This window comes from Colletotrichum fructicola (genome assembly GCF_000319635.2).
Source record: "Colletotrichum fructicola Nara gc5 chromosome Unknown KSG_Nara_v1_contig08, whole genome shotgun sequence".
Lineage (NCBI taxonomy): Eukaryota > Fungi > Ascomycota > Sordariomycetes > Glomerellales > Glomerellaceae > Colletotrichum > Colletotrichum fructicola.
The window spans coordinates 812,339-838,633 of NW_027094058.1; the positions used below are offsets into that span (position 1 = coordinate 812,339).

At 52.8% G+C, this 26,295-nt stretch overlaps 9 protein-coding genes across 9 annotated transcripts; 7 read left to right on the forward strand and 2 right to left on the reverse strand.

Moving 5' to 3' along the window:
* Nucleotides 1-2,486: 2,486 nt before the first annotated feature.
* CGGC5_v013261 (Uncharacterized protein) lies at nt 2,487-4,596 on the forward strand (the record flags this gene model as incomplete). Its single annotated transcript, XM_032021644.1, has 3 exons — nt 2,487-3,109; nt 3,160-3,405; nt 3,456-4,596. The coding sequence occupies 3 exons, from the start codon at nt 2,487-2,489 to the stop codon at nt 4,594-4,596; spliced, it is 2,010 nt and encodes a 669-aa protein (XP_031881352.1).
* Nucleotides 4,597-5,707: 1,111 nt separating this feature from the next.
* MTP4 (Metal tolerance protein 4) lies at nt 5,708-7,116 on the forward strand (the record flags this gene model as incomplete). The annotated part of the gene is made up of 4 exons (XM_032021645.1): nt 5,708-6,443; nt 6,505-6,759; nt 6,819-7,033; nt 7,090-7,116. 4 exons carry the CDS (start codon nt 5,708-5,710, stop codon nt 7,114-7,116), a joined length of 1,233 nt encoding a protein of 410 aa, XP_031881351.1.
* An 828-nt stretch (nt 7,117-7,944) lies between these two features.
* CGGC5_v013263 (uncharacterized protein) lies at nt 7,945-8,335 on the forward strand (the record flags this gene model as incomplete). Its single annotated transcript, XM_066152898.1, has 2 exons — nt 7,945-7,957; nt 8,025-8,335. The coding sequence occupies 2 exons, from the start codon at nt 7,945-7,947 to the stop codon at nt 8,333-8,335; spliced, it is 324 nt and encodes a 107-aa protein (XP_066007805.1).
* Nucleotides 8,336-9,347: 1,012 nt separating this feature from the next.
* On the forward strand, nt 9,348-11,448 carry fsdR-3 (Fusaridione A cluster transcription factor fsdR; the record flags this gene model as incomplete). The annotated part of the gene is made up of 5 exons (XM_066152899.1): nt 9,348-9,545; nt 9,618-9,638; nt 9,696-9,752; nt 9,827-10,863; nt 10,932-11,448. 5 exons carry the CDS (start codon nt 9,348-9,350, stop codon nt 11,446-11,448), a joined length of 1,830 nt encoding a protein of 609 aa, XP_066007806.1.
* A 22-nt stretch (nt 11,449-11,470) lies between these two features.
* Nucleotides 11,471-13,149, reverse strand: smtB-0 (Succinyl-CoA--L-malate CoA-transferase beta subunit; the record flags this gene model as incomplete). Its single annotated transcript, XM_032021650.1, has 2 exons — nt 11,471-11,898; nt 11,952-13,149. The coding sequence occupies 2 exons, from the start codon at nt 13,147-13,149 to the stop codon at nt 11,471-11,473; spliced, it is 1,626 nt and encodes a 541-aa protein (XP_031881479.1).
* A 794-nt stretch (nt 13,150-13,943) lies between these two features.
* On the forward strand, nt 13,944-16,181 carry CGGC5_v013266 (uncharacterized protein; the record flags this gene model as incomplete). Its single annotated transcript, XM_032021651.1, has 7 exons — nt 13,944-14,022; nt 14,076-14,150; nt 14,198-14,376; nt 14,427-15,067; nt 15,126-15,329; nt 15,383-15,522; nt 15,592-16,181. 7 exons carry the CDS (start codon nt 13,944-13,946, stop codon nt 16,179-16,181), a joined length of 1,908 nt encoding a protein of 635 aa, XP_031881510.1.
* Nucleotides 16,182-16,655: 474 nt separating this feature from the next.
* Nucleotides 16,656-17,824, forward strand: CGGC5_v013267 (AB hydrolase superfamily protein; the record flags this gene model as incomplete). The annotated part of the gene is made up of 3 exons (XM_032021652.1): nt 16,656-16,702; nt 16,793-16,808; nt 16,856-17,824. 3 exons carry the CDS (start codon nt 16,656-16,658, stop codon nt 17,822-17,824), a joined length of 1,032 nt encoding a protein of 343 aa, XP_031881477.1.
* Nucleotides 17,825-18,160: 336 nt separating this feature from the next.
* Nucleotides 18,161-19,436, reverse strand: CGGC5_v013268 (uncharacterized protein; the record flags this gene model as incomplete). The annotated part of the gene is made up of 4 exons (XM_032021653.2): nt 18,161-18,552; nt 18,613-18,677; nt 18,739-19,226; nt 19,284-19,436. The coding sequence occupies 4 exons, from the start codon at nt 19,434-19,436 to the stop codon at nt 18,161-18,163; spliced, it is 1,098 nt and encodes a 365-aa protein (XP_031881478.2).
* Nucleotides 19,437-23,516: 4,080 nt separating this feature from the next.
* Nucleotides 23,517-26,015, forward strand: Slc35a3 (UDP-N-acetylglucosamine transporter; the record flags this gene model as incomplete). The annotated part of the gene is made up of 5 exons (XM_032021654.1): nt 23,517-23,981; nt 24,058-24,198; nt 24,247-24,583; nt 24,646-24,872; nt 24,930-26,015. 5 exons carry the CDS (start codon nt 23,517-23,519, stop codon nt 26,013-26,015), a joined length of 2,256 nt encoding a protein of 751 aa, XP_031881475.1.
* Between the last annotated feature and the right edge of the window lie 280 nt (nt 26,016-26,295).

Consider the following 26,295-nt stretch of genomic DNA (forward strand, 5'->3'; position numbering starts at 1 on the left):
TATTGCGGCTGCCCCGTTCGACCATGTCATGACACCGGATCTCGGCAATTAGGCGCATCTGGAGGTGGCATCGTCTCCCCCGCAGCGGTCTCTGCGGAGATGGTTTCTGCCCCTGGCAGGTTCCCCGCGTAGCACCCTGACCACGGCCGTTGTCCCACGAGGGTTCATCTCTGAGGCGGGACCGCTAACTGTATGTATGATAGCTCTCCGGCTGACGGTGAGTGAATGTTTGGGGTAATTGCTTTCATTCGTGGACGGCGGTGGGTATTCGTCGGCGGAATGAGGGCCGAAAAGTTGCGGTTTAAGCTTTCGGCCGATCACCGACCGAACGAACCCAGGCGGATGGACACCCCACGGGGGAATTGGCAATGAAGGGGTCCGTCTGATCCGGGGAGGAATGATCATGTGCTGACTGGAATTCCGATATGGGTGGCGAAATTTCAATACATCACCTTTCGTCAGTCAAGCTGTGGGGATTGAAGCCTGGAGGAAGGTCTCTCCGTTGTCCAAAATACTTGCTGTCTTGTTGATATAGGGCGCGAATTATGACTGCGACGACAAGCTGAAGGCAATTGGGTGACCTTTCGAGATTAGCCAAGCTAGAAAAATGATCCAAATGTCCCTCGCAGCAAAGCTGTGCAATGCCAAGCTGTCGCTGTTGACCAGCCTCTGCGCCCGGAGTCGTAAGCTGCTACCGGTATCTCATCCGTTCGTTTTCTACAACATCGCAGCAACGTCTTCTTGTGTGAGTGACGGAGCCAGTAGTCTGTAATGCGGGAAACATTCGGTGCATCTGATTGTCCGACGTCCAAATGGCAGACACCTGCCAGGCGTGGCCTCGGATGTTGAGAGAGTTCTTGACAGCTTGTGACATCGACTGATGTTTGTTAACTGAAATGACGGGCATACGTGTTTCCATGAGGCTGATTCTCGCATTCTTATGCGGACCATGAAGCAGTCCCGGAGCAGATGCGCGGCACGGATTTTCTCCATTCAAAAAGCATTGAGTTTGAGATTATGGGCATAAAGCTTCAACCCACAGGCTTGGCAGGTAAGCGGTTGCTCTTGTTGGTAGGCTCGTCGACCTTCGCTGACGAAACCTCCCACAGTCCAGTGGATGATCGCCTAACATGGAGGCGATGGTGAATGACCCAGGCTGCCGGATCCACCATGCAGATACCACCCCAGACGAACACTCCCGACGCCTGCTATTATTACCATGACGTGTTGATAAGTGCCATTGAGAGAGTGTTCCCCAATAAAGCAATGAGCTCGTGCTCGGACACAGACGCGTCCTCCAATGAGGGGGGCACATTGACTTTCCAGGCATTGAAACGCGAAACCGCCTGAATGCGGGGGGTCCTAGAGCTCGCATACGGATAGCGGCGTTGTGACCCAGGAGTGCGAGCCGGCCGCGGGTCACCGAACACGAGCTGAAGAAGCCGGAGGGACGCTGGAACGCGACGGGCTGACATTTCGGAAGCTCTTACACGTGGTTTGAGTTACAGTTCCACGCTTGAGTCAGCCCCGGTCGTCTCATTCGGAGGATTTTTGGAGGATGGTTTTATCTGACAGGAAGTCCGGACCTCTTCAGGTTAGTAGCACCATGAGGTTGCAAGTTTGCTGATGGAATGCCAGAGCACTATTCCACAACATGCTAGAATGCCACTCCATCCCCAAAATCGTGTAAATACTCCTCTAAGCGACTTGTTCAGTACCATGAAAGACAACAATGCGATGAGACACCCAATGGGTGCTGGTCTGCCATGAAACCTTCAAAGCACAAGGCATTGAATGACACATACGTGATGTGATGCATGCAGCTGCTCAAGCTGAAAACCCAGGCGCGAGAAATGCCTCGGGAGATTGGCGCTGCACATGCTGTGAGCTGTGTTGTGTCCGTGTCAGAAGCTTTTGCTTGGTTTGTGCTGCAGAAGCACAAGATCTGGGCCCATGCAGGTCCAGATTGCCGAGCTGCTGTGGGCTAAGGTAAGCTAAGGGTCGCCCAAGCTAATGGAGGGGAACAGGGACGGGCCGGGGTCGCATAGATGCCATGTTCCAAGGTTAGAAACATTGGATCCATGAATACCTTAGCAGAGGTGCTCCTGGTGCTTAATTGTGAGAAACAAATAAGAAGTGAATGCCCCCCGGACCAGCTCCTCCTGTGAGAACTCCAAAAGAAAAAGGAAAAAAGGATTTAACCGCAACTAGTCAGGTGACGTCACAGCGCCTGGCCCACAGTTTTGCCGGAGCACCGAAGCACTGAAGCAGCTGCGCAGCGAACACGATCGCATCGCGGGGACTTTCCCAAACCGAAATACCTCGCTACCACAACATTCAATTCCTGCAGCAGTACGTTTTCGCATTCTTAGGGGCGACACCAACATCTATATCTACGAAGCAAAGCGACCATCCAGGAGTACTAGACTCTTCCAAGCTCAGATTGAGGACACAGATGGCCGCTGCGCCATCGTGAGAAAGCAGCCATGGCCTCCTCTTCACCCCTTACTGCCGAGCAGACGAGCGCTCTCTTCAACATCCTCACCCACTTCGAGACCTACCGCGAAGTCGAGCAGTTCAAGCAGCCAGAGACGATTGACAACTATGGCTACCCCTTCGCCGCAGTCACCCCCAAGGCCAGCGAACCCGACGAGGCCGTCGTCTACGCCTCGAAATCCTCGGCGCCACTCCTGCAATCCCTGTTCACCACGTTCATCCTGCCCCTGCCGGGCGTCTCCTCCATCGTGCCCGAGTTCTGGCGCGTCCGCGTCCAGGGCCTGATCAAGAAATTCGCCGAAGCCGACCTCTCCGAGAGCTACGAGAAGGGCGCCCTGGGCACTAGAAAGACCCTGGCCACCGCCTCGTCCACCGTCATCGAGACCGTCGCGCGGGGCCAGATCGGCGGCGGACCCGTCAGCGACCCCGCGACAAGACCGAAGGAGTATGATTTACAGAATGCGGGGGATCTGATGCGCGCGTGGGACGATGCGATGCATGGCCTCGTCTACGAGAACCTTTGTGACGAGCTGCTGGACTACCTCGCCGAGACCGAAGAATTTGATACACATTCTTCCATGACGAGGGCAGCATGCGACTACATTCTTTTGCAGTACGTCGTCAATTCTCAGCAGTGTTGGGTTTGGAGCTGACACGCAGTAGCCTTGCGACGCTTTGTCACCAGGTCTTGATCGTTTCGCCCGAGGGGCAGTACCTCGTCAAGCTGATGGATAATCTACACAAGATGGTGCCCTACGGCATGGTTCGCCAAACACTGCGAATCGGCAATGCGGCGACCATGATTGCGGGCATGATGAAGATCTTCCTGGCGAAGCTGAGTGTGGGCGGCGTCTCGAACTGGATCGGTATTACCTCCAACGCTGCTGACGGGCAGAATCTTATGCAAAGGTAGGGCAAGATTTCTGACCGATGAAGCCTGTGATGCTGACAGACAATAGGATGATCTCTGTGATTCTCGGATGGGACTGCGCCGAGTTTAGAAAGACGATTGACACAATATCCAAGGCCAAGGATGGCCCGAGCAAGGGCGCCCTCGCTGCCATCAAGGCACACTGCCAATCGCCCAAGAGCGAGCGCGACACCGTCAGGGCCAGGAGTTTGCGGGAATCCAAGTCTGTTGTTGCCGTCATTCTCGAGACCACCGACCCCAAGCTACTTGAGGACGTCAGCGACGCCGAACACAAGCAGTGCCTCGAGTACTATGCGGCACAGCTCGCTATCCGCGACCGGGAAGAAATCATCAACGTGTTGTGCAAGCAGAGCCCGGATCTGTTGACGCAGGCAGTCCGCGACGCCGTCGCCGGCATGGACCCTATCATCCGCGCTGTGCACAACAAGGTGGATTTGTCGGATCACGTCAAGGACTACCAGTCGTTCCTTGATCAGCTCATTGCCACGAGCAAGCCGAAGAAGGCCAAGTCGAAAGATGAGGCTGACCCACCCTTACCGACGGTGGAAGACTATGTTCAGCTTCTCAAGAACAATAGGCAGCTTCTTTACAAGTGGTTGCACGCTGTCAGCAAGAATTGCCCCGAGGTGATGGACCAGTTCAGAAAATGGGCCAAGGATTCTCTCGTGGCCTTCCACAAGCAGAAGAACGGCGACAGCATCGAGGAGAGGTTGGGCGGCATCTTCAACCAGGTGCCCGAAGAGAAGAAGGCAGCCCTCCTGCCGATCATCGACGCTCACGCCGACTACCTCAAAGAACTCAACAACATCTCTCGCTCACGAATGCAAACAATACTGGACGGCAACTCTTCGAGCATGTCGGGGCCCGGTGTGTATCTCGTCAGATGGCACTCGCTGCTGGACGAAACTCTCATCACACCTGCCACACCGAGCGGATCCATCAGACATGGCAAAGATGTTCAAGGAGCAGTGACACACGGCAAGCGGACGTCCATATCTAGCGACACAGACGAGGCCATCGAAAGAGTGCGATCTCTGACGCTGTCCTCGTTACCGGAAGCTCCAGACGTAAGGCCCGTGATCAAGGCCATGGCCCGGCCGTTCAAGCAGATGATTATCGAACGGGCGACACCTAGCCCCAATGGCAACGGGCAAGCGGAGCTTCAATAGATTCAGCTCTCATTACTTCGGGGCCATGGACGAGTTTCTGCAAACCGTGGAGGAGTTTCTGCAACCCGCGGACGAGTTTCTGCAAACCGCAGACGGGAACGTGGGATGCGTTCTAGGCACGCGACTGTACATGATGCATGAAGATACGGTCTTCTCTCTCCTTTTACATGGCTGGCGTCTGCGGGGAATGGATTTGGTCTGGACTGGACGGCAGGCGGGATACTTGCTGTAGATCCAAGCATAGAAACCGGTACGGCAACACTGACACGAGAGCAAGTTTAGCTCATGTGCTGTGATCAATAAATCGAGACTTTCTCTAACTTCCTTGGCGATGCGTCTGTTGCATGCAGCTACTGCAAGCCGTGGACATGGAAGGAAGCTCACCCCGGTTCAATGCGGGGGAGCTTACAAACGACGTGTTCGCCGTTGGTAAACGCTGCGCCTAGGTGATGAGGACAAGGTACGTCATGACGGCGATCTTGGCTCACCGGCTGCCTCACGCCAACGGTGCTGACGGCGGCAAACTCAAATTACACAACGCCTGAACGACTGAAAAACCACCCACGCAAGTGACACAAGGCCCTTTTGCAAAATCTCGTCGTGGCGACACCAGTCTCCCAGGCGGCCTCTCCACCTCCAACTCGCGCCCACGTGCCCTCTTTGGCGGGAACCTCACGGCACTGTGCAGCCGACCAAATCTCAGCTTCATCTCATCGCCCCTCCAGATGTACAAGTCGGTGTCCTAAAGAGGGCAAACGCGGGCGGTGTTCTGCCTGGTCCAAACCGAATTTGGGAGCTGGTGCATTCAAACGCGAAGTCGAGAGAGCGATCAGAGGGAGGGATTTTTACGCGAGTGGCCGGGGTCTCGAGCTGCCATTCTCGCTTAAATATCCCTCAGGCACCCAGTACCTCGTCAAATCCTGCCACTGCATCCCCCCATCCCCGACTGGACTTGCCCATCCTTCCTCTTCTCCCCGGGTCGACTTTCCCACCTTAATTCATCCTCTTATTCCTTTGATATCCTCAACCATCACCACCGACTTCAACATCACCAAACTCACTTAATCCTCATTTACTCTCCCTAATTCATTCCTTTGAGGACACCTCAACAATGTCTACAATCACAAAAACAGTCCCGAGCACGGGCATAGACCTAACCTCCCTCAACGCCGCCAGCGCCGACCCCGAATCCCGCTCCTTCTCCTCCTCCGAGCTCAACGACCCTTACAATCTGGGCACGCACATCAAGTCCGAAACCGACATCGGCCTGCTCAGCACCCGCCCGGCCTCCAACGCGGCCCGCAGGCGCATCCACCACAACTTCACCCGCGGCGGCGCCAAGGAGGCCAAGCTGCAGGACTTCTACCGCACGCAGAACACCAAGATCCGCGCCCTGCTCAAGTCCGTCGACGAGCACGAGCGCGAGGCCAAGGAGACGCAGGGCGACAACAACGTCAAGTACCAGATCGCCGTCAAGGGCAGCCTGGCCGCGAATGTCGTGCTGTCCGCCTTGCAGCTGTACGCGGCCATCTCGTCCGGCTCGCTGTCGCTGTTCACGACGATGGCCGACTCCGTGTTCGACCCGCTGTCTGGGATTATGCTCATGCTCTCGCACCGCGCGGTGAAGAAGGTTGACACGCAGAAGTACCCGTCTGGCCGGGCGCGCATCTCCACGGCGGGGAATATTGTGTTCTCGTTCATCATGTTCAGCGTGAGTTTGGTGCTGATTGTGATGTCTGCGAGGGATCTGGCGGCGGGCTCGGATACGGAGACGAATGAGTTCAATCTGACTAGTGTGATTGCTGTGGCGATTGCGTTTGGGACCAAGTTTTGTCTCTTCCTTTACTGTGAGTCTCTGCTTTTTTTCTGTTCTATCTAAGTTGGGGGATGAATGCTGACAGGGCGCAGGCTGGTCCATCAAGCACATCTACTCCCAGGTCGAGATCCTCTGGCGCGACCACCGAAACGATCTCTTCATCAACGGCTTCGGCATCTTCACGTTCTCCGCGGGCAGCAAGATCAAGTGGTGGATCGACCCGATGGGCGCCATCATCCTCTCGTTCCTCATCGCCGGACTGTGGCTGAGGACTGCTTACGAGGAGTTCCAGCTGCTGATTGGCGTATCTGCGGAGCCCGAGTTCCTGCAGCTCATCACTTACATCGGTAGGTCATTGGGAAATTTGTTTGTTGATTTGAGTGCGCTGTTTGCTAATCCTGGCCAGCGATGACACACTCCCCCGACGTCAAGCAGATTGACACCGTCCGCGCATACCACAGTGGCCCGCGCTACATTGTCGAGATTGACATCGTCATGGACCGCCACGAAAAGTTGGAGATCGCGCACGACGTGGCTGAGGCGCTGCAGATCAAGATTGAGAAGCTGCCTGGTGTCGAGAGGGCGTATGTCCACATTGACTACGAGACTAGTCACAAGCCGGTGAGTGCCTTTCATCAGACGTTCTGCAGAGGCTGTCCCTGCTAACCCTGGTTCAGGAGCATGACTTGAAGAAGAACCTGTGATGGGTTACGACGTAGGACAAGATGTGGTCTACAATGGATGGTTGAGAGAGGCCGTTCTTACTCTCATGGACTCGGGGCACGCGAATAATGTAGAAGCAAGCGGCTCGGCTCTCGTATTTGGTGTTTGGGGGCAAGCATATGGCAGGGGCTGGAAAAGGCATGGACTTGCATCATTATAGAAGGTCATCGGATAGATTGTCAAGATTAGTAATGGGACTCGAGAAGCATAATGTGCAATAATTCAAACTTGAAAGCTCAATTGGAGTGTGGCGCCTTTGTTGCTGAAAGAGTATCTTGGCCCAACACTTGGAGCCTTTGTTTTTGTGACAAGCATATGATGTTTGTGCAGGGAGACCAAACTGCTGCAAGCTCCAGGTCACAGACTGCCCCTTTCTTTGTGTTCTTCCATCACAATATGCCACAATGGAGGTCATGACTGTTAATCCTGACCTCTCACCTGATGTATGAATGAAGCTCCCTCTCAGGAGGTTCTGCGTCTTGGAAGGTGCGGCCTGTGGTCCTGCACCTTCCCGAACGATATCAACTTAGCAAACAACCAATCTGGGCGGTCAAGAAGGTGAGATTTTCTCTTCATCGCCAGCCCTAGTTCGTTCCAGCGGGTTGTCCAAGTTGAATCTGTTTATTCTCAACTGAATCTCCTCCCCACTCCCTTTCTTAAAAAGACCTCTAGTTGAAAAGTTTTCCTTAACTTTCTCACCTTCACCCACACTTTCACAACCACCACACCTTTGTGAAAACCAAAACCACTTCACATCACAACAAAACAACAATCCCTTCACAAGCCCTTCACTCTCACAACCCATCAAGATGAAGTTCTCCAGTAAGTCCCCTTCCTCGCGCCACTCTATCAAAAACCAAAGTTCTTATCTAACCAGAAGTCACAACAGCCCTCCTCACCACCGGCCTCGCCGCCACCATCAACGCCTTCGTCATGTCCACCGAGCACAAGGCCGCCGCCAACCCCGAGCTCAGCCAGCTTGACAAGCGCGGCTGCTACATCCAGTGCCCCCTCGGCAACTGGTACTGCGAGAAGTCGCCCTACAACTACGCCTGCACCAACGACGGCCGCTTCCGGAAGGACATGTACGACCAGAGCTGCGAGAACGCCTGCTGGTGCACTTGCGACTTCACTGCCCCCGGCATTGAGAAGAAGGATGGGGGCGCTACTGCTGCTGTTACCGAGGAGGCCACTGCCTAAAGCAACTTTGGGAATGGTTTTTCAATGAGGCATGGATACTGCTCAAGGTCTTTGGAGAAGGGAGGATGATACTTGGGAAAGGACATGGGCTTGGATGATGAGGCTTTTGGGAAGGTGGAGGCTGAGATGGAAAGAGGTTACAGCCTCACTTTTGGCCACATCACTAAATCAAACGCTAAGAATACGAGAGACAAATTAAGTCGTCAAGTTTCAGGTGAAATCTAGTACTTCGATAGTGTGAGGGAGTGAGTAATTGGTAGTTCCAGGTGAAAGAAGGCAGCAAGTGTAATGGAAGGCCGCTCTTGCCTCGAAGTATGATCTGTCTCGATTGGGCACCTGCTTCCAACCCCAGGCGGAAGCCTACATGAGCCTACCTCTCCCCTTTGATCTCAACCGACGAGAAGAACAAAGTGGCCCAGTGGTCAGGTCAGCGCAATCGCAGCGCCCTGGTGAGCCATTATCTGATCGTTGGGGTTGAAGGGTTCAAGTGGATTCTTTTGCCATTTCAACCCTTTTTTTGTCTTCTTCTTTTATTGGCCCCTTGCCAACTCTTCCTAAGAAATACAATGTACCTCGGAAATATGACCGGGTTGAGAACTTTTGAGGCTCGTCACAAAATTGTTCCAAGGGTCCTTTCACAAGTTGTCGTCGAGAACCATTTGGAGGCGCTTCCGCCGGCCAATGGCGGAGCGGGGCGCTAGCGCTCTGTCAACCCCACTAACAGCGCCAGAAGCACAGCTGACTAAGGTTATGGCAGCAGTCATTAGGGGGCTCGCGTCCTTTGATGCAAACTGCCAAAAGCCATCCCTTTCCTCGAAACATGTCGGACACAGTATCGTCGGGGGATAGGAGACGACGATTCGCCAAGGCAAGCCCAATAATGTTTGCAGAATAACACGCATACACTGACAGATCGACCAGGCATGCGATCTCTGTCGCGCCAAGAAAGCGAAATGTGATGGTACCAGGCCTGTCTGTAGCAGGTGTCTGGGTCTGCAGGCACCCTGCAACTATGCCGACGTCAGCAAGCCAGCACGACGACAACGTCTCCGCCAACAAGCTGGCCAACCCGCCGCCCCGGGCATTTCCCCAGGAGCGCCAAACTGCGGCACTAGTGCAGAGAGGAATGAGACCGAAAGACGTGCTCAGCAGCAAACGCGGAGATTTTCGGCCGAAGGGAGCTCAAGTTCGCGGCCACCGTTTATGGGTAGTGCGTCTCCATCCGAGGCAACACCCTCTGAGGATCCATCGAAAGCAGGCCGAGACTCGTTGATGGGGGCAGGGCGAGACTTACGATATTTCGGTATGGCCGTCTTGCATCTTATTCCGGAGCTTCCAACCGCATACTAACACGGCTCAGGATCCTCATCAGCGATCTCATTGCTTCGAGCTCAGCCCGTCCCAGTGGAACTTCCGAGTGCCCGCGAAAAGACCGCGCGGCCGGATTCGGAAGCAGGGCCCTGGTCTCTGTGGACTCACCCCAAACTACAGGGCGTCTTTGAGAGAAAGCTACACTGTCCCCTACCACCATGGACTGAGGCTTTGTCATTGGTGAATACTTTTTTCGAGCAAGACCACATGGCACTGCCTATCTTCCATCCACCGGCTTTCATCGCTCTTCTGGGACAACAGTACTCTGGAGAGTCGGGAAAAAGCCCAGCTTGGTGGACTGCATTCAATGCTGTCCTTGCCGTTTCCCACCGGCGACGTGTTGAACAAGGTACCTCAACGGATAAGGAGCTCATGTGGAGTTATGCGGCAAACGCTCTGGATACTGTTCTCGACATTCTCCTCAGAGCCACACAACTCATGTCGGTCCAGGCTCTGCTGACCCTCGCCTGGTTCTTCCTGGGAACCCCTAATCCGCAACCCAGCTTCATGCTGGTAGCGAATGCCATTCGTCTCGCCCACTCCATCGGACTACACAGAAAGAACTGCGGCACATCCCTGAGTCTGCTGGAAAGGACGACAAGAATTAACGTATTCTGGCTAGCGTTTTCCCTGGATAGAGAGCTGAGCCTACGCACAGGCAGACCTCCCGCGCAAGACTTTGGCGACTTTGACGTGGACCTGCCTGATCTTCAATCGCAGCCCGACTTTAGCAACAGCAGCTTCGTGCCTGCATCATCCAAGGTCTTCTCCGCCGGAACCCGGCTCGCGGTAATCCAGGCGAAGTTGTACTCAGAGATATACTTGAGCGAAGGCCTCGAGCCAGTCGACATCAAAAGGAAAACCACAGATCTGCATCGAGACTTGGAGGAATGGCGTTTATCATTTGCTCTCTGCCCAAATTTGCAAAGATACCCGGAGCTAACGAAGCAAGCTTCAGTTCTACGTCTTAATTACACATACTACCACACAGTCATCCTGGTTCATCGAGCTCAAAGCGACGTGGAATGGAGGAGGTCCAGCAACTGCGAAGGTCCTCGCACGCCCTCTTCTAAGTCCATCGAACGCTCACTTGAGGCCGCAAGGTCAATATTGAAAATCGCCTCCTTCGTCCCAGGGAGTTGGAGAAGTTTCTTATGGTAAGTCAATGGCGGATGCTTCATCCAAACTTCAGACGCACCACAGCACTGACATTTGTGGACTCCAGGGACGTTATCCCAATCAATGTGACAGCCATCATCGTTCTGTCTCTCCACCTCCGGCGTCGACCAGGCGTCTTCACTGCAACAGACGACCTGGACCTCATTTGTGACGGCGTCAGACGTCTCATGTCCCTTGAACACGAGGAAACGGAGTCGTACCTGAGACCTGTTACGAAGGCTTGCCTGGGCGTCTACAATGCTGCTATCAAAGCAGTGAGGTTGCATGTGATTGGGACAGCAGAGAATCTCGATATTGACTCAGAACGACCCGTAACAGGCGTCAACGGCATTGAAGCTGACTTGGAACGCCGGAACTCGAGCCTCAGAGACACTTTGCAAACAACGCCGAGAGCCACTTCCCCCTTCAGTTTTGAGCCGGAACCCGACCTGGTCACAAACGCGCAGACACCCCTCGTCGATACCAACTTCATATCATGGGATCAAACAATGACGGACAGAGAAATCGTGCCTTGGGAATTTGAGTATCTTTTAGGCGACAACAGCTTTGATCCCCTCGGATGAACTTCATTGAGGGCTATAAAAATTAAGATACCCATTCAGGCTTCGATCGACCCCTTCTTCCTGTCGGCACGTCCCACCCGAGATTGGTTGATGAGAATTTGAATGAGGGTGCTAAAACCTTGATGTCATCCTCAAGACCGTACTCTTTCCCGGACATGTCCCAGAAGTACTCAGGGTGTGTGAAGAGATCGGGACGGATCTTCTGCCACGATGCGTGCGTCTTCCCCACGAGGATGCTCATGTCATCGTAATGGCGTGGTAGAAACTCGGGATCGCGGGCGCGTAGCTCCCGTTGTTGGTCCTCGGAATATAATCCAAGCTGATAATACCAGATGTTGTACTGGGTCAGGCTGATGTCAATGTCAAAGGTCACATCCTCCTTCGTGCGCGCCAGCAAAGCTTGGACAGCAGCTGTGGCCCCCACCAGCCCAGTTTGGTAGTCGGAGTTGGCTGAAGGATGGTTAGTTCATTCGAGATCATGGCGAGGCGAGAGATATACTTACGAAGCAATGGAACCACAGCCTCGTCAAGTCCGAGGAACTTGCCTTGGAGATACGACAAGCCCACCAAACAATCGCTGATCTGCTGCCACCCAGATCTATGGGCGAGCGAGCCCTTGAAGCCGTAGCAGTTCTCCCGCATGTAGATGAGACTGGGACTGAGCTTGCGCAGGGTGGCACTGTCGAACCCCAGCTTCTTCAACACCCCAGGGCGATACCCGTCTACTAGAATATCTGCGCCCTTCACAAGCTCCGCAAACGCGCTTCTTCCCTCGTCCGTCTTGAGATCCAGGTTAGTGTCCCTCTTCCCCGTCTGGAGATCCACCATTGTCGGTGCGTACTCGGGCAGCTTGTCACAGGACACCCGAAGGACGTCGGCTCCAAGGAGGCTGAGAAGCTTAGAGACCGCGGGGCCGGCGATGACGCGAGAGAAGTCGATGATTCTGATGCCGGCAAGAGGCTTTAAACTAGATTGGTCCTTTGCCTGGGGCCAGTCTTTTCGCGGTGCCGGGATCTTGGTAGCGCTCCACAATGGCTCTTTTGACATGATCTTGCCATGCTCACTGCTGAAGAACTCGTCGGGCGTGTAGCAAATTACACCAGCTTGCTTGTACTGCTCATTGGCCGTCTGCTCGATGTCATTGGAATCCCACTGGGCGACCTTGTCGCTGTAGATCTTGATCGCCTCCTCTGGGCTAACGTCGACATCGCTCACGCCCATCATCTTCATCGTCGGCTCGGCGTTCATGGACCCGTGCAGGTGGTACCACCGCCCATCCTTCGTCTGGTACACATTGGTCGCGTACCGCCTGATGGGATCCGACATCCGGTGCAGATCCATCTTTGAAAGCTCCTTCATCATCTCAGGATGCTGCACGAACGACTTGCCGCCGACTCTGGGGAGCAAGACGGACTCCAGGAACAAAGTCGCGGCGTCGGTGTTCACCTGGACATCCTGGAGCTCGATGCCGTAACGCTCTGCGGCGGCGACGTTGGCTGCTGTGGCCAGGAGGGCTGTAAGAGAGGCGCATGACTCTGTGATCTTCAACGGGGTGAGAACGAATGGTTTGTCGTCGTCTGCGACGAATTTGACTTTCTTGGCGGCGTCTTTGAAGGAAGTTGGGAGGTTGAGGCCAGGGTCGGCAAGTAAGACGTCGTTCAGGATGCGAGTTGCCTCGCCGGAGATGGTGTAAGGTGACATGGTGCCTGATGCTATCCCAGAGCTGGACGTTGATGAGTCCGAGAGTCCGCCAGCCGTTTTAATCTCTGGATGCACGCCATTTTAATGAAGAAGATTCACACCGATACTTGCGGTCATGATACGGAAATCGTTCACTAGTCCGAGTCAGAAGACCCGTACGGTCCACACTGTTTCATGGATGCCAAAACTCCGGTGGTGGGCAACTTCGACTTATACCTCGGCCGAATGCAACCGTTGTCTGACGGGTTTCGATATCGGGCTCGACGTTGGTACTGTTTGCTTGGCGTAAGCACGCTGTTTTTGGGTTATCTTCAAAGCCAATATCCACTTCTTTCCAACAACATTCTCATTAGTCCAGGATCATCAATATCAACTCTTCAGTTTTGTTGGACAGCGCACCGCTTGTACAAGCCGAGGCATCGTTAAACGCCTGGGTCACCCATTATGGGGTCGGAGTTCTGTCACCGGAGTTTTAGGGCGCGGAGTTCTGGCATTAGAGCTTGGGCGCCGGAGTTTTGGGCTAGTTGAGATCGAGCCCACTCCATGACGTACCAAAAGCAACCCCAACGACAACCACGTAGAGCGGTCGCATACTTCGGACTTGTTTAGCCGAGAACATTGATTGGAGGCGAGTCAGAGAAGTCCGTGTCAGTCCTGATCCTGGTGCTTCGCTGTGTTGCTTTAAACTCATCACCGCCTCAATTCGGCATCGATTTGATAGCCGGGAAGAATAAGAGTGCATTTCGTACATTTTTCATTCAATACCACTCCGGAGAAAGACCCCGCGACTTTCAATGGCTTCAAACGACAACTGGAGAACTGGATCGAGGGGCATCAGGCCTGTTCGGATAGCGAACTGCTCTGGCTACCATGGTAGGGCCTTGTCAGCTATGCGGTCTGGTCAACTTTGCTAACAAGACCAACAGGCGATCCGCCAAGAGAGATGTGCAGACAGGCAACTCTCGGAGATGTCGATTTCATCACCGGCGATTACCTAGCAGGTACTCATCGTTCATCCTTCTGAAGAGTTATCCTAACCAGATCTCAGAGGTGAACATGGCCAACAATGCCGAGGCTTACGCACAAGGAAAGCACAACGGCTATGAAGAGACTGCCTGGGAAGGCTTGCTGCAAGCCATTGACGTTATTGCGGACAAACGCATCAAGGTTGCAATCAACGGAGGAGCTCTCAATCCCGGAGGCCTTGCCTCGAAAGTGGCCGAATTGGTGTGTAACTCTAACTCCATAAATCTGCTTTACAACTAACCCCGGTTAAGGTCCGTGAAAGGGGCTATGGCCTGAAAGTCGCCTATGTCTCCGGGGATAATGTCCTACCGAAATTGGGAAAACATATGCCTCAGCAAAAAGAGGAAGCGCTGGCTCATCTTGATTCTGCTAACCAGCATGTCACCTTGACCTCCGAGTCGTTCATGTTCACCAAGAAAGACAGAGAGCCAAGAGAAATCGTCTCGGCAAATGCCTATCTTGGCGCCCATGCCATCTATGAGGCCCTGCAGAAGGGCGCCGACATAGTCATCTGTGGTCGCGCGTCAGATGCGAGCCCCGTCATCGCTTGCGCGTGGTACTGGTGGTCTTGGAACAACACGAGCTTCGACGAACTAGCGGGGGCTCTCGTCGCCGGGCACTTGATCGAGTGCTCGGCATATGTCACTGGTGGGAACTTTTCTGGGTTTGAAAACTTCGACCTTGATCACTTCGTCAATCCGGGTTTTCCGATTGCAGAGATTTCACAAGACGGAACATGTATCATTACGAAGCATGCTAGTACAGGTGGTATGGTGACTGTTGATACCTGCAGAAGCCAGCTTTTGTACGAGCTTCAGGGCAATGCCTACCTCAACAGCGATGTCAAGGCATACTTGGACGATGTTGTGATGGAGCAGGTCGAGGAGAATAGGTATGCTCCAACCAACTCGACTGTGAATATTCGCACAGAGATACTTAAGCCCTTGCAGGATTCATGTTTCTGGTATTCGTGGTGCTCCGCCACCTGATACCACAAAGCTTGCTGTCTTTTACAAGGGTGGCTATGAGCTCCAGGTTCTGTTCAACGCTACGGGTCATTCTTACGAAAGGAAGGCTGCCCTCTTTGAAAAGCAGATCAGAGCTCTGATCGGGGATACCACTTTGAAAGACTTTGACGTTTTGGAGTTTCAACGGTATGATATCCACGGATCAACCCGACATCTCTTCTAACAGAGTCCTGCCTCAGGATTGGTGTTCCTGCAACGAATCCGATGAACCAGAACAGCAACACGATTTACATCCGCGTTTTTGCCCAGTCAACCAAGGCAGATGCCCTCAACGCGATCAACCGCGCCGTGCGTGACATCTCTCTGCGGCACTATTCTGGTCAGTATTGCTTATCTTACCCTGTAACATTACCGAACACCGAACGGTATTACTGAATGAGAATGATAGGTTTTCACGCCTCTTTGGACTCGCGCGCGTTAGCTCCACGTCCTTATCTTGCATATTATCCTGCACTATGGCGGCAGCACGATCTTGAGGAGCGTTTCCATTTCGTGAATCCGGACGGCACAACGACATCCTATGACACGACACCACCGCCCAAGTTTGAGGATCTTGGTGATCGTGAATCATATGACACCAAAGCACCTGTGAAGATCCAAGGCCACCTGAAAACCGTTCGCCTTGGTCAAGTTGCGCATGGGCGCTCCGGAGACAAGGGGGCCAATCTGAATTTCGGATTGTATGTTCAAACACAGGCTCAATGGGACTGGCTGCGTTCGTACATGTCTCGCGCCAAGGTGCAAGAGATGATGGGGGACGATTGCCAGACAGACTTCTCCATCGAGCGAGTTGAGTTCCCGGGCATTTTCGCCGTGCACTTTGTTGTGTATGGTATCCTTGGGCGTGGTGTCAGTAGCTCTAAGCGACTGGATGGATTCGGCAAGGGATTCATTGACTACTTCAGGGACAAGGAGGTGGAAGTCCCGGTCTCTATCTTGGACACAATGATCGGTGGCTTTCAACCAAGTAGACTCTAGCTCTATTGTTTCGGCAATTGTGATATTTGTCAAAAGAAAAATCGAAAGTTCAGAACTCATCACAAATTCAGAATTCACGAATCACAGTTTCATTCATGAACCATTGGTTCATCCCATGTCTATCACCGAGTGTTTAGCTAGCACTTAGCCTTGAACGGAGTTGGGAGAGTTTACGGGAATTTCCTGGTCCCCGACACCCCGAAACCGATCCAAGAACGGCAATAGTACCGGAATTCCTTACACACCATGTTACCCCTAAAACCGGAAAATCGTCATTCAGGCGGCCAGCTGTGTGATATTGCGGGGTAGAAATACACTATGTTTATATATTTCCATCCTGATCCTGAGCTTCCAAGTCTTGTGAAGTTACGATATCATTGCTTAGCCTGAGTCTGCCGAGTTAAGTCTCATTACTATCAACGCCAAACCTACCGACAGGTTTAACTCCATAAGACCTTGTTTTAAATCACAAATATGGAATATGACACGAGAGAGAAGATTGAGCCGTTGGGAACCATTGAGTATGTGACCAACAGCGTTCAGAATTTCAGTTCTGAATATCAAATCTGCCAAGCACTTCAGTCTTGAGTCAGGAGCTAACGTTCGGACAGTCCCGAGATTGATGCGGTTGGTCAAGAGTCTAGACGCTTTTGTCATCCTACTAATATGACCAGTTCATCAAAGCCCACCCAATGCCTTCGTTTGGCGGGACCCAGGATGTGATGCGTGAGATGATGGAGGCGGCAAAGACTGCCCGGAAAGACTCGGACATCGAATACTCAATCAAAATCACCATGAGAGATGGCTATCAGTCTGAGACTCGCATCCACAAGCCCCCCTCTCCAGATGGGAAGCACCCGGTTCTCGTTTTCGTCTACGGGGGTGGCTTCATCATGGGAGACTGCACTCAACTGAGCCCCTACGCGCGCATTGCTGCAAAGCTGTTCAACGCCGTCGTCGTCAACATATCGTATCGCCTGGCGCCAGCCCATAAGTTCCCGACGGCACCCAACGATGTCTGGGACAGCCTCAAGTGGATTGCAGCAAACGCGCATACCTTCGGCGGTGACCCGGCTATGGGCTTTATCCTGGGAGGAGCATCTGCTGGCGGTAATCTGGCCGCAGTCACAGCTCAAAAGTCCCTCGATGAAGGGCTCAGTCCACCCCTCACAGGAGTTTGGCTCTCAATCCCCTACATACTAGAGGAAGAAATCGTACCTGCTAAGTACAAGGACGTTTGGTTCTCGAGGGAGCAGAACGCGGCAGGACCGGTCATTGATAAGGCCAGTATGGAGTTCATGGGGCTTGCTTACTCCGCAGACATGAAATCGCCTGACCTCTCACCTTTTAATGCCAAGGATCCTCACAAAGGCATGCCTCCTGTCTACTTACAGGTCTGCGGTACAGACCCGTTGAGAGATGACGGTCTGGTTTATGAGAGAGTTTTGAGAGATCATGGGGTCAAGACTAGGTTGGACGTTTATCCCGGAGCTCCTCATGGTCATATCATGTTTCCTTGCAAGCTGTCCACCAAGTGTCATTTTGATACTTTTAACGGCTTAGCTTGGCTGCTGGGAAAAGAAACTCCCAACCAGGAAGTAATCACGCAAGAACTTGCCGTGAACCCAATCATGTCAGTGTAGATGCATTTCCATACAAACCAGCAACCAACCCCGGCGAATCAAATTATGCAAGTAAATATTATTTCGGCAGGTAAACCTGCAAAGACCTATCAAGAATCGGCGACTTGTCACTGTTGTTTGTCCCATTAGGCACCTCCATCAGTGAAATTCAAGGACCATGTCTCTCTCTGATTTGCTCCTTCGAGTGTGCTGTCCTCCTGTCTGATGTGATCTGGCCCATGAGACGTCTCTGTGGTCCGCCATCAATCTGTTGGACGTTCCCATCATCGTCGGTAACTGAGACCATGTGTTTCAATGCCTTCACTCCTGTTTCCAATTATCATGGGCTTGGACTTCCTAAGCCGACATGTCGTTCTTTTCTGTGATTTCGTCTTTTCGACTTCCGTTTTGGCTTTCGACATCGAAGCATTTCTCTCTCATAATTTCGTCATATAGTGGCTCAAACTCCCTGATCTCGGGGAGAATAGTATTTCTCCGGGTTTCGTCCGCTTTTAGTTCTTTTGAAATTTCATCTAGCGGCTTCGATGTGTCGGTTGCGACTGACAAATCAACGACTCTGGTGTGGTATGTGTTCAGTACGACATCGTTCGAATTCTCATTGTTACTCTTTTCGTATCCAAGAGTTGATGCCTTTTCCCTGAAGAACACTCGCAGGACTGGTATCGAACTAGCAACAATGGCGGTTGCTGTCTCGACAGCTGTCCAAATCGTAACGTCCATGCCGTTAACTGAAAAGAATAGTCAATAACTGAGACCAAAAGCCCACTAGTCGGAGGTGTGAAACGCACAGAAAAAGTCCCCTTGTTCGAGTTGGACAAGATAGACACCTTTTGTGATGGCACAGACACCAGACCTATTGAAGGCTATGTCAACTTCCAGTTTCAATGATTTAGCCAGCACAAGAATGGACTTACAGCCATCCAAGACTCATAGCGACACAGATACCAAGCTTCTCATGCTTGCGCATGCGCATTCCCCAGATGAGCTTCCAAGGAACCAGAGCCAACAAGAAGTCCATAGCAGCGCACCATGCGGCGTTGAAGATCCCGTAGTTGAGGGTGATTGATTCGTCCCAGCACGTGCCCTCCATCTGCCTGTTGAAGTTCTTCTGTACGGGCGTACACTTCAGCCAAGTGAGAGTTGCACTTGGCAACATCACAAGTGTCAGAGTGACCACGGCAAACCAAACAAAGCCCCTAAACCATCCGCTTGTAAGGCGCAGTAACGTTACACCGAATCCAACTTTGCTGCCAGTCGAGGCAAAACATGATATCGAGGCGCCGATGGAGGTGTACATCGCTATCGTGAGGAGATTCGTCTGGGGATTGACATCGTAAAAGTGCCGACCGAAACCGAGATTAATCCCCAATTGGGTGATGATGGACTCGACGAGGAGACATGTCTAAATATTGAGTTAGCTCAAGGTTCTTTAACCAGACTGGCGCACCGGTAACTTTACCCATGAGAATATCAGGATCCAATCATCCCACCACAGCTTCTGATGTCGACTCAACTTTGCGTATATACGCAAAGCTAGAAAGGCGCCGCAAAAGAAGCAAAGAAACCACGTTATTCCTCCGATCAGTGGCCCCCGCGTCTCGATCTGAGCCATCGCTATCGCATCGAGTGAAGCCTTTCAACCCCGGCGCCAACGCGAGTCGACTGCGGGCATCAAGTCGTGAAAGGAGTGAAGTAGCCAAGATGGCTCTAGGATAAAGTAGGAAACATCCGACGCACAGAGGCAGCGATATCCTCCCAGATATCAAAAGAGGTTGACCCAGGTCATCCTGGACACAGTATGATATCCCCGAGAGCCGGTGCCACCACTTGGAACTCGCGCGCTTCATTAAGGTTCATCTTGCGGCGCACGGCTACGGGAAGGAGGCGGGTTGTTTGTGCCCGGTGAGGCGGGTGAGCGGGAAGCGTAGTCTTGGGTGCCGAGAAAGACACTCGATGGCAAGGAGCCGGGGAGGCCGCTGTCGGGATATTTCATCCATAGAGGACGCATGTCGGCGATAGAATTCGACTTGGCCACTTCCACGGAAGTCCAGACCATGAGGCAAGGTGTCATGCCTCGGGAAGTAGCCGATGGTGTGAAGAGGTTATCTGATGAATGAACTCTATTATGAGCTGATTGACTGTGTTGGTTGAAAAGACTGCCCTCTTCACCAGATGCCTTTGAGGAATTAGCAAGGATGTGTTGGCTAGGTGAGTCAGTTCTTCGGAGTTTAGATCATCAAAATGCCCTTGGCCTATGAAACACTGCAATGGACGAAGCGTCTCAGGTAGCCTAGAGCCATTCAATGTTTCTTCTTTATCCCTTTACGGCCAAGACATCTCGTCCAGGAGGCTCTAACAAATGATAACACGCAGACATTTTACATGATGTGCATAGATTTCATTTGGTTTCTCCGATCTAACTTCCAACGGTTTCTCGATGCAACGCTGGTCAGACTGGACAGTAGTTGGCAGCCACTGATTTTGTTCTAGGTGTATTCGAGATGGCTGCCGGGCATCAAGCGTCGGAAGTAAAACTGCGCTCAGACACCGAGTCTGCGTCACAATCTGCGAGAGAGTTCCTATGATCAGATGTTAGAGCGAATGCTCTCGTCCTGCTCTCGCTTCGGTTTGTTGCATGGTTTCATATAGCTTCTAGCCTGGGGCTGACGCTGAAGTTTAAATCAAAGACGCAGCCCTATGGCAATTGAAGCCGACCACCCCTCGTTGGGTAATGAGATGGCGAGATCAGGCGGACATTATTGCTCCGCATAAGGCCTCAGACTGTGGTGAGACCCCGCTGAATCTGGATGTTCACGAACTTGAAATAGCCAAGACGGAGCTTGTGGTATGTTTTTGGCATGTTCCGGTGGTCGTGAACGTAAGAACATCGATGAGTAAGAGCCGTAGAGTCAGTATTGGCACTGAAAACCGCGCCCAAGGTCGGGACCAACACATGATAAAGTTTATCTGATCTTTTGGTCTTTGAAATTGAAGCAGCCAGTGACCCGGATACATCTCCGGGCTAGTGTTTTCATCAGGTTCATGCTCCTTGAAGATGTTCCGGCTCGCTCAATGATTTGCCTCAAAGACCTCTTGGCGCGCTGCAGAAGACGTGGCCGCCACCACTTGCATGTGAAGCCTCATCATTTCGACTACGATTGATAAACATTCATAATGTCTTACGTTCTATAGTATCGCGACGTGGCGGGAACGAGACGGTCATTCATATCCCGCGAAGTCCGTCTTCACAGTTCACGTCGGCAACTGACCATTAGCCGTTCGCAATGGAAATAGTGGCATTCTGGGGCAGAGTGGGCCTATCTCGGTACGGACCGATAGATGGACCTCTTCTCGGGCTGAATCGTGTTGCATTCCATTTGACCCTGTTTTCATGGGTATGGGATTACTGTAAGTACTGCGGTGCTTCTTCATCGACCATGTTCATTTGATGATCGCTCAATTGCCATCGTGTGAGCAACCAGAAATAATATGAGGTAGGTTCATCTCAGCTCCTGTACTAGTTCTGGCAGCTGAGAAACAGAACTCAGCTGAATCGAAGAGCTGTCAAGATCAAAATAACGACGCAAATGAAAATGGAAAACTTATCCGCCGATCAAGTGGAACGGCGAACACCGAAATGTAAGCGGAAGTCAATTATCTGGACCAAGCTGCGGTACTAGAGCTGGAAAGTTTCGCTTCGAATGGTGTCGGCTTGTGGGGGTCTGATGCACCGTGGTGTCTGGCAGGGGCCAGAAGGCGCAATTGTCGGTCGACAGACAGCGTGATCGGGCGCATGTCGCAAGAGCAGATGTGGCTTCATTGTGTGGTTGTGAAGGTTGCGCTGCTGTCGGCCTCGACTGAGCGTTGTTGGTTTCATTGCAGTGGTAACGCAGGGGGTCCGTCTGGCCGGCCTCTGTCATGTCTGGCAGCGGCAAAGCTCTTGGCATCATTTTGGGGGCATTGTAGTGATCGTGTAATTTCAGTGCTCACTGAGCGGAGATGGGGGCAGAATACAGGGCGGGAAATGGGACTTTTGCTTGCGCTACTAATCCGAGCTACGGATACGTGCAGACGCGACCACGACTCAGCACTCCAGCACCGGACTTCCAAGCGTGATCTGCTAACTGCGGTCAAATCTACAACTTACCTTCATCCACCTCAACAGTCAGATCGTGCCGTGAGAACACCAAGCTTCCTATTGTTCAACAGGCTGCAGGAACGCATCGCTACGCATGTCTTCATGGAATGGGGGAAGCATGGGTTTATGCGGGGCAGAGGCACAGGAACATGCGCCCGTCTCTCATGTGATGAGCCAAGGTTCGCAATCCGCCCGATGAATATGGAGAGGCTCAGCAATTTACTGCCGCCGCCAAGCTACCAAAGTCCATCCATAAGCGCAGTGCGACGAACAACTGATCCCAGATTTTGAGATGAAGAGGGCGGAGTTCCTCTGGACTCATCGCTTCTTGCCGCCCTGCCATCTGCAATAGTTCAGCCCAAGACAGCGAACGGACCAGCGATGCTTTCCTGACTGAAAGTCTGTAGCCCTACTTTTCCGCTCTTCAACGGGTCCTTTCCCCCTTGAACACGCTCTTTCAGCGCTACATTCCGTCACGGCTACGCCATACTGAACCGTGCTGAACATGGAGCCCCCTCAAACGAGCCCAGATTGGTACTGCGTATCCAGGCCCTAGTCTTCAATGATAAGACAGGCCAATTGTATGCGTCCGCTAAGAGCAGACTAACATTTCGGTTGCGCATCTCACTTTTTCTGGCGCAGGCTGTGCCCTTGAAGTGCCATCCCGCGGCACCCGTTGCGACTCATGCTAAGGTCCAACACGTGCCTCCTCAGTCTCAAGATGGGAGGGAAAAGGCCACCATCGACCATGCCGTGCAGCACAGTCAGTGAAGCTTCTCCGCATTGTTCGATTTGGAGAACATGTTACAGGACGCGCGGCGCGCCAACGTTCTTTGGGAGAAATCTTTCTTCTATCCTATCTTACCTTTGCGCCCTACTACGCTTCATAGCGGTGTTGAATATTACTGGCCATGTCCTCTGCCAGAGTTACCGACGATCCATCCTCATTTGCCCTGATAGTGGGCGAACAGGACTTGCCGAGTTCTTCGGCAGCCCACAGGAGAAGGTTTGCTTAAACGGAGACAACCATAGCTTTTCGGTCCACTTGGCGGCGCCTTTTCAGAAGGTCTCTCAGGGATCATGCGAACTGACGCACTGCGACCCTAATCAATCTGTTAACAGAGAGGATCCGCGTCGCAATGGAAGGTTCCTTGATGTCCTGCAAAACAGCCGCTGTCTACCCCTGACAAGCGCATCTTCACACCCCACCGTCGCGAGTTATTCTTAACAATTCTCTCGCTGGCCCTTGCAGAACCATCGCCCTGCCAGAGCTTGATTCCCTGCCAGTCCCCGGTTTTGCATGCCACCTCAAGTGCCCGTACGAACCGTGAAGCCGGGGTCTCTTTTACATGCTGATCCCCCCCGCCGCGACTCGTAGGTTGTCGCCAAGCGGTCTGTCCTCTTCCCTTCTGTGCCAGCGACTCGACTTGGATCGATTCTGCGAAAACATGATCCCTCGCCCGCGCAAATAGACCCTTCCGCGAGATCGAGAAGCGACGGTCATCCGATAAACACCCACCGCGCCGTATTTCGCATCTTTCTACGCCTCGCGCCATGGCGGTCCGGTCGACTTTGCGCCGGGCGCTGGCGTTCACCGGTTCCGGCTCCGGGCTCGTCCCGTGTCTCACAGCGCTCGGGCTCGTCCTCTTCCAAGCCGGCTCGGCAGCAAACATCTTCGACGCCCGCGAACGAGGGCAATTCAACTTCTCTCCGACGTCTGCGTTAACGATTTCCGAATTCCTGAGGTTTCTGATTTCGACGATCCTCTTCAAGCGCGAAGTGCGCAGACGAACGGCGAATGGTACCGAGTATTCTTCGCTCGGCGAATCGGAAGAGTTGGATCTCGACAACTATGACAGCGGACGGTCGTCGCTCGAATACAACGTCGAGAAAGTTTCAGCGCATGAAAAGATTGGAGGTGCAAGGGCGCTGTGGCGCTTCGTCTGGGGAGATGCGGGTGCGGAGATCAGATTTGCTTTTGCGAGGATCGCGCTGCTGCAGATGATTGCTAGCAACTTGGTATGATTGGAAGAGCTCTACCCACCGTGCAGTTCTTGCGCATGAAGAAAGCTAACGTGGAACCTCTGCCAACCAGCTGTTCCTCAACTATCTAGTGGCCGACCCGGGAACTGTGCAGCTGATGAAGAGCGGCATCGCGATTGGCGCCGCTCTCTTCGCGACACCAGCCTTTGGCTTGAGAGGGCCCAAGACGAGGTGGATGGCATTTCTGATCCAGGTATGTGGTTTTGTTATCTCCCGGCATAAGGCCTACTGACAATCGCAGACCTCTGGCTTGGTCCTCTCCCAATTCTACCCGCAACATCGCACGAGAGCTTCGACATACCAGTTGCACCTCTATTTCGCTTTCGTCGCACAATCTGCTTTTAGCTCTTTGTCAGACATCTATGGAGAGAAGTTGCTCAAGAACACCGAGCTCGGCTCCAATGCATCCAACATGATCCTGGGCGCATTTGGTGTTGTTTTCAACCTGTTCGCACATGCGCTTGTACGCTACGCCAACGTGATGGAGCCGGGCTTCTTCGACGGTTACAACAACAGAGGCATTTCAGTTGTCATCATGATGACGCTGCTAGGTCTGATCTCTACTGTTGCCTCTAAACGTGAGTTGCCTTGTGCTCAGGCCTTTGTGTGCCGCGCTTCTTTGCTAACCTCAGTTTACTAGACATCGACTCCTGGGCCAGATGGTTCACTAACGACGCCACCACCATTATCCTACTGTTGGCTTCAATGAGCTACACGCCCGTCAGATACAGCTACTTCATCATCCCAGGAACCGCGCTCATACTCATTGCCTCGCTGGCCTACCTGAAATTCAGCCCCCTGAAAGACTACAGCGCGCCGACGCCTACTGAGGACGGAGCGCCAGCTTACTCTGTAGGCACATCAAAGGTAAGCTTTTTGATACAGAGAGATATCGTATTGGCAAGTTTGCTTACATTATACTAGAAGCTGAAGTTCAGCCTCCTGACGTTGGCCAGCGTCATCGGCGCTGGCATCGTACCCTTCGCAACCATCGCCGAGCCCCCGCACACGCCCGAGTATCGACTTGTCATGAGGGACGACACCGATGGCCACTGCTTGACACCGCCGGCTAACATAATTCGGCCTTTCACGGACAAGAAGGAACCTTTCCAAATTCAAGCTGGCGAAGGCAACCTTACCGCCTCGCCTTTTAGCAACACTCTAGCCATGGTTCGCTGGAACGCGAAGCGCATGGAGCGTGTGCCTCTGATCATGAAGTACAAGCCATTCTTCCACACTGTCCACATTTCCATGCCAGAGGTCATGGAGGACAAGCCGAAGACCTACCACAACCTCACGCATTCGCAATACGACCGTCACGAGACGATCTATATGCAAGTGGCGCATACGATGAAGCTTATCTTGGACGAGCAACCAGACATCGAGGGGTTGATGTACTTTCATTTTGACTCCTGGATCGATCCCATGGGCTGGGTTGACGAGAACCGCCAGTCCATCTGGTACCCGACTTCACACAACACACGCCAATTCGAGGGTGATGGACCGCGGTACATGTGTATGAACGACTGGCAGAAGTTTCCTCAATGGTGGGGATGGTACCACAAGTGGAACGAGAAGGCCGTCACCGTCAACGGCGAGATTATTCGGATGAACCGCGGATTCGACGTCGTAGAGGATGAGTTCTGCGTAGGCTGGTCGGATATTTACTACATCCCCCGCCGCTTCTTCGCCGACTTCATCTTCCTTTCCTACGTTTACGGTTGCGCGGATTTGTTCCACGAGGTTGCGATCCCGACCATGCTGAACATCATCGACCGCAGCCGACGTAGCGAGAGCGCGCCATTTCAGTCGCTCATTGACCGCATCGGGGACTGCTGGGGAGGATGCTGTGACGACTCAGCGACACCACATGATGTGAAGTGGACACGCTGTGGACACCGATTGGATTATTTGAAGCAAGAGGTTGTAGATGCGCACTACGGCCGCTTGGATGAGCAGACTGCATGGCTTGGTCAAAATTTACGAACGACCAAAAGCGAACGGCGTTAAACTTTGGGATAAGGGGCATTAGACATAGCGATAACCGACTCTTTCAATTCTTTTTCACATAGCACAAAATAAGTTGGCTTTATTTCACCAAGCAGATTTGCCTCAGACTTTGAATCCACCTGAAAGCCTGAAAGTGATTGATCCAAAGCATACTTAACATATGGCGACATGAAAGCTACCAATGCCAGCGTCGCGCGACAGCCCCACGCCGAAGACCGGATACCGGTCTCCATCACCAACAGTGGAGCAGCTGTGTTAAGCAACAACTGCGAGCATCGAC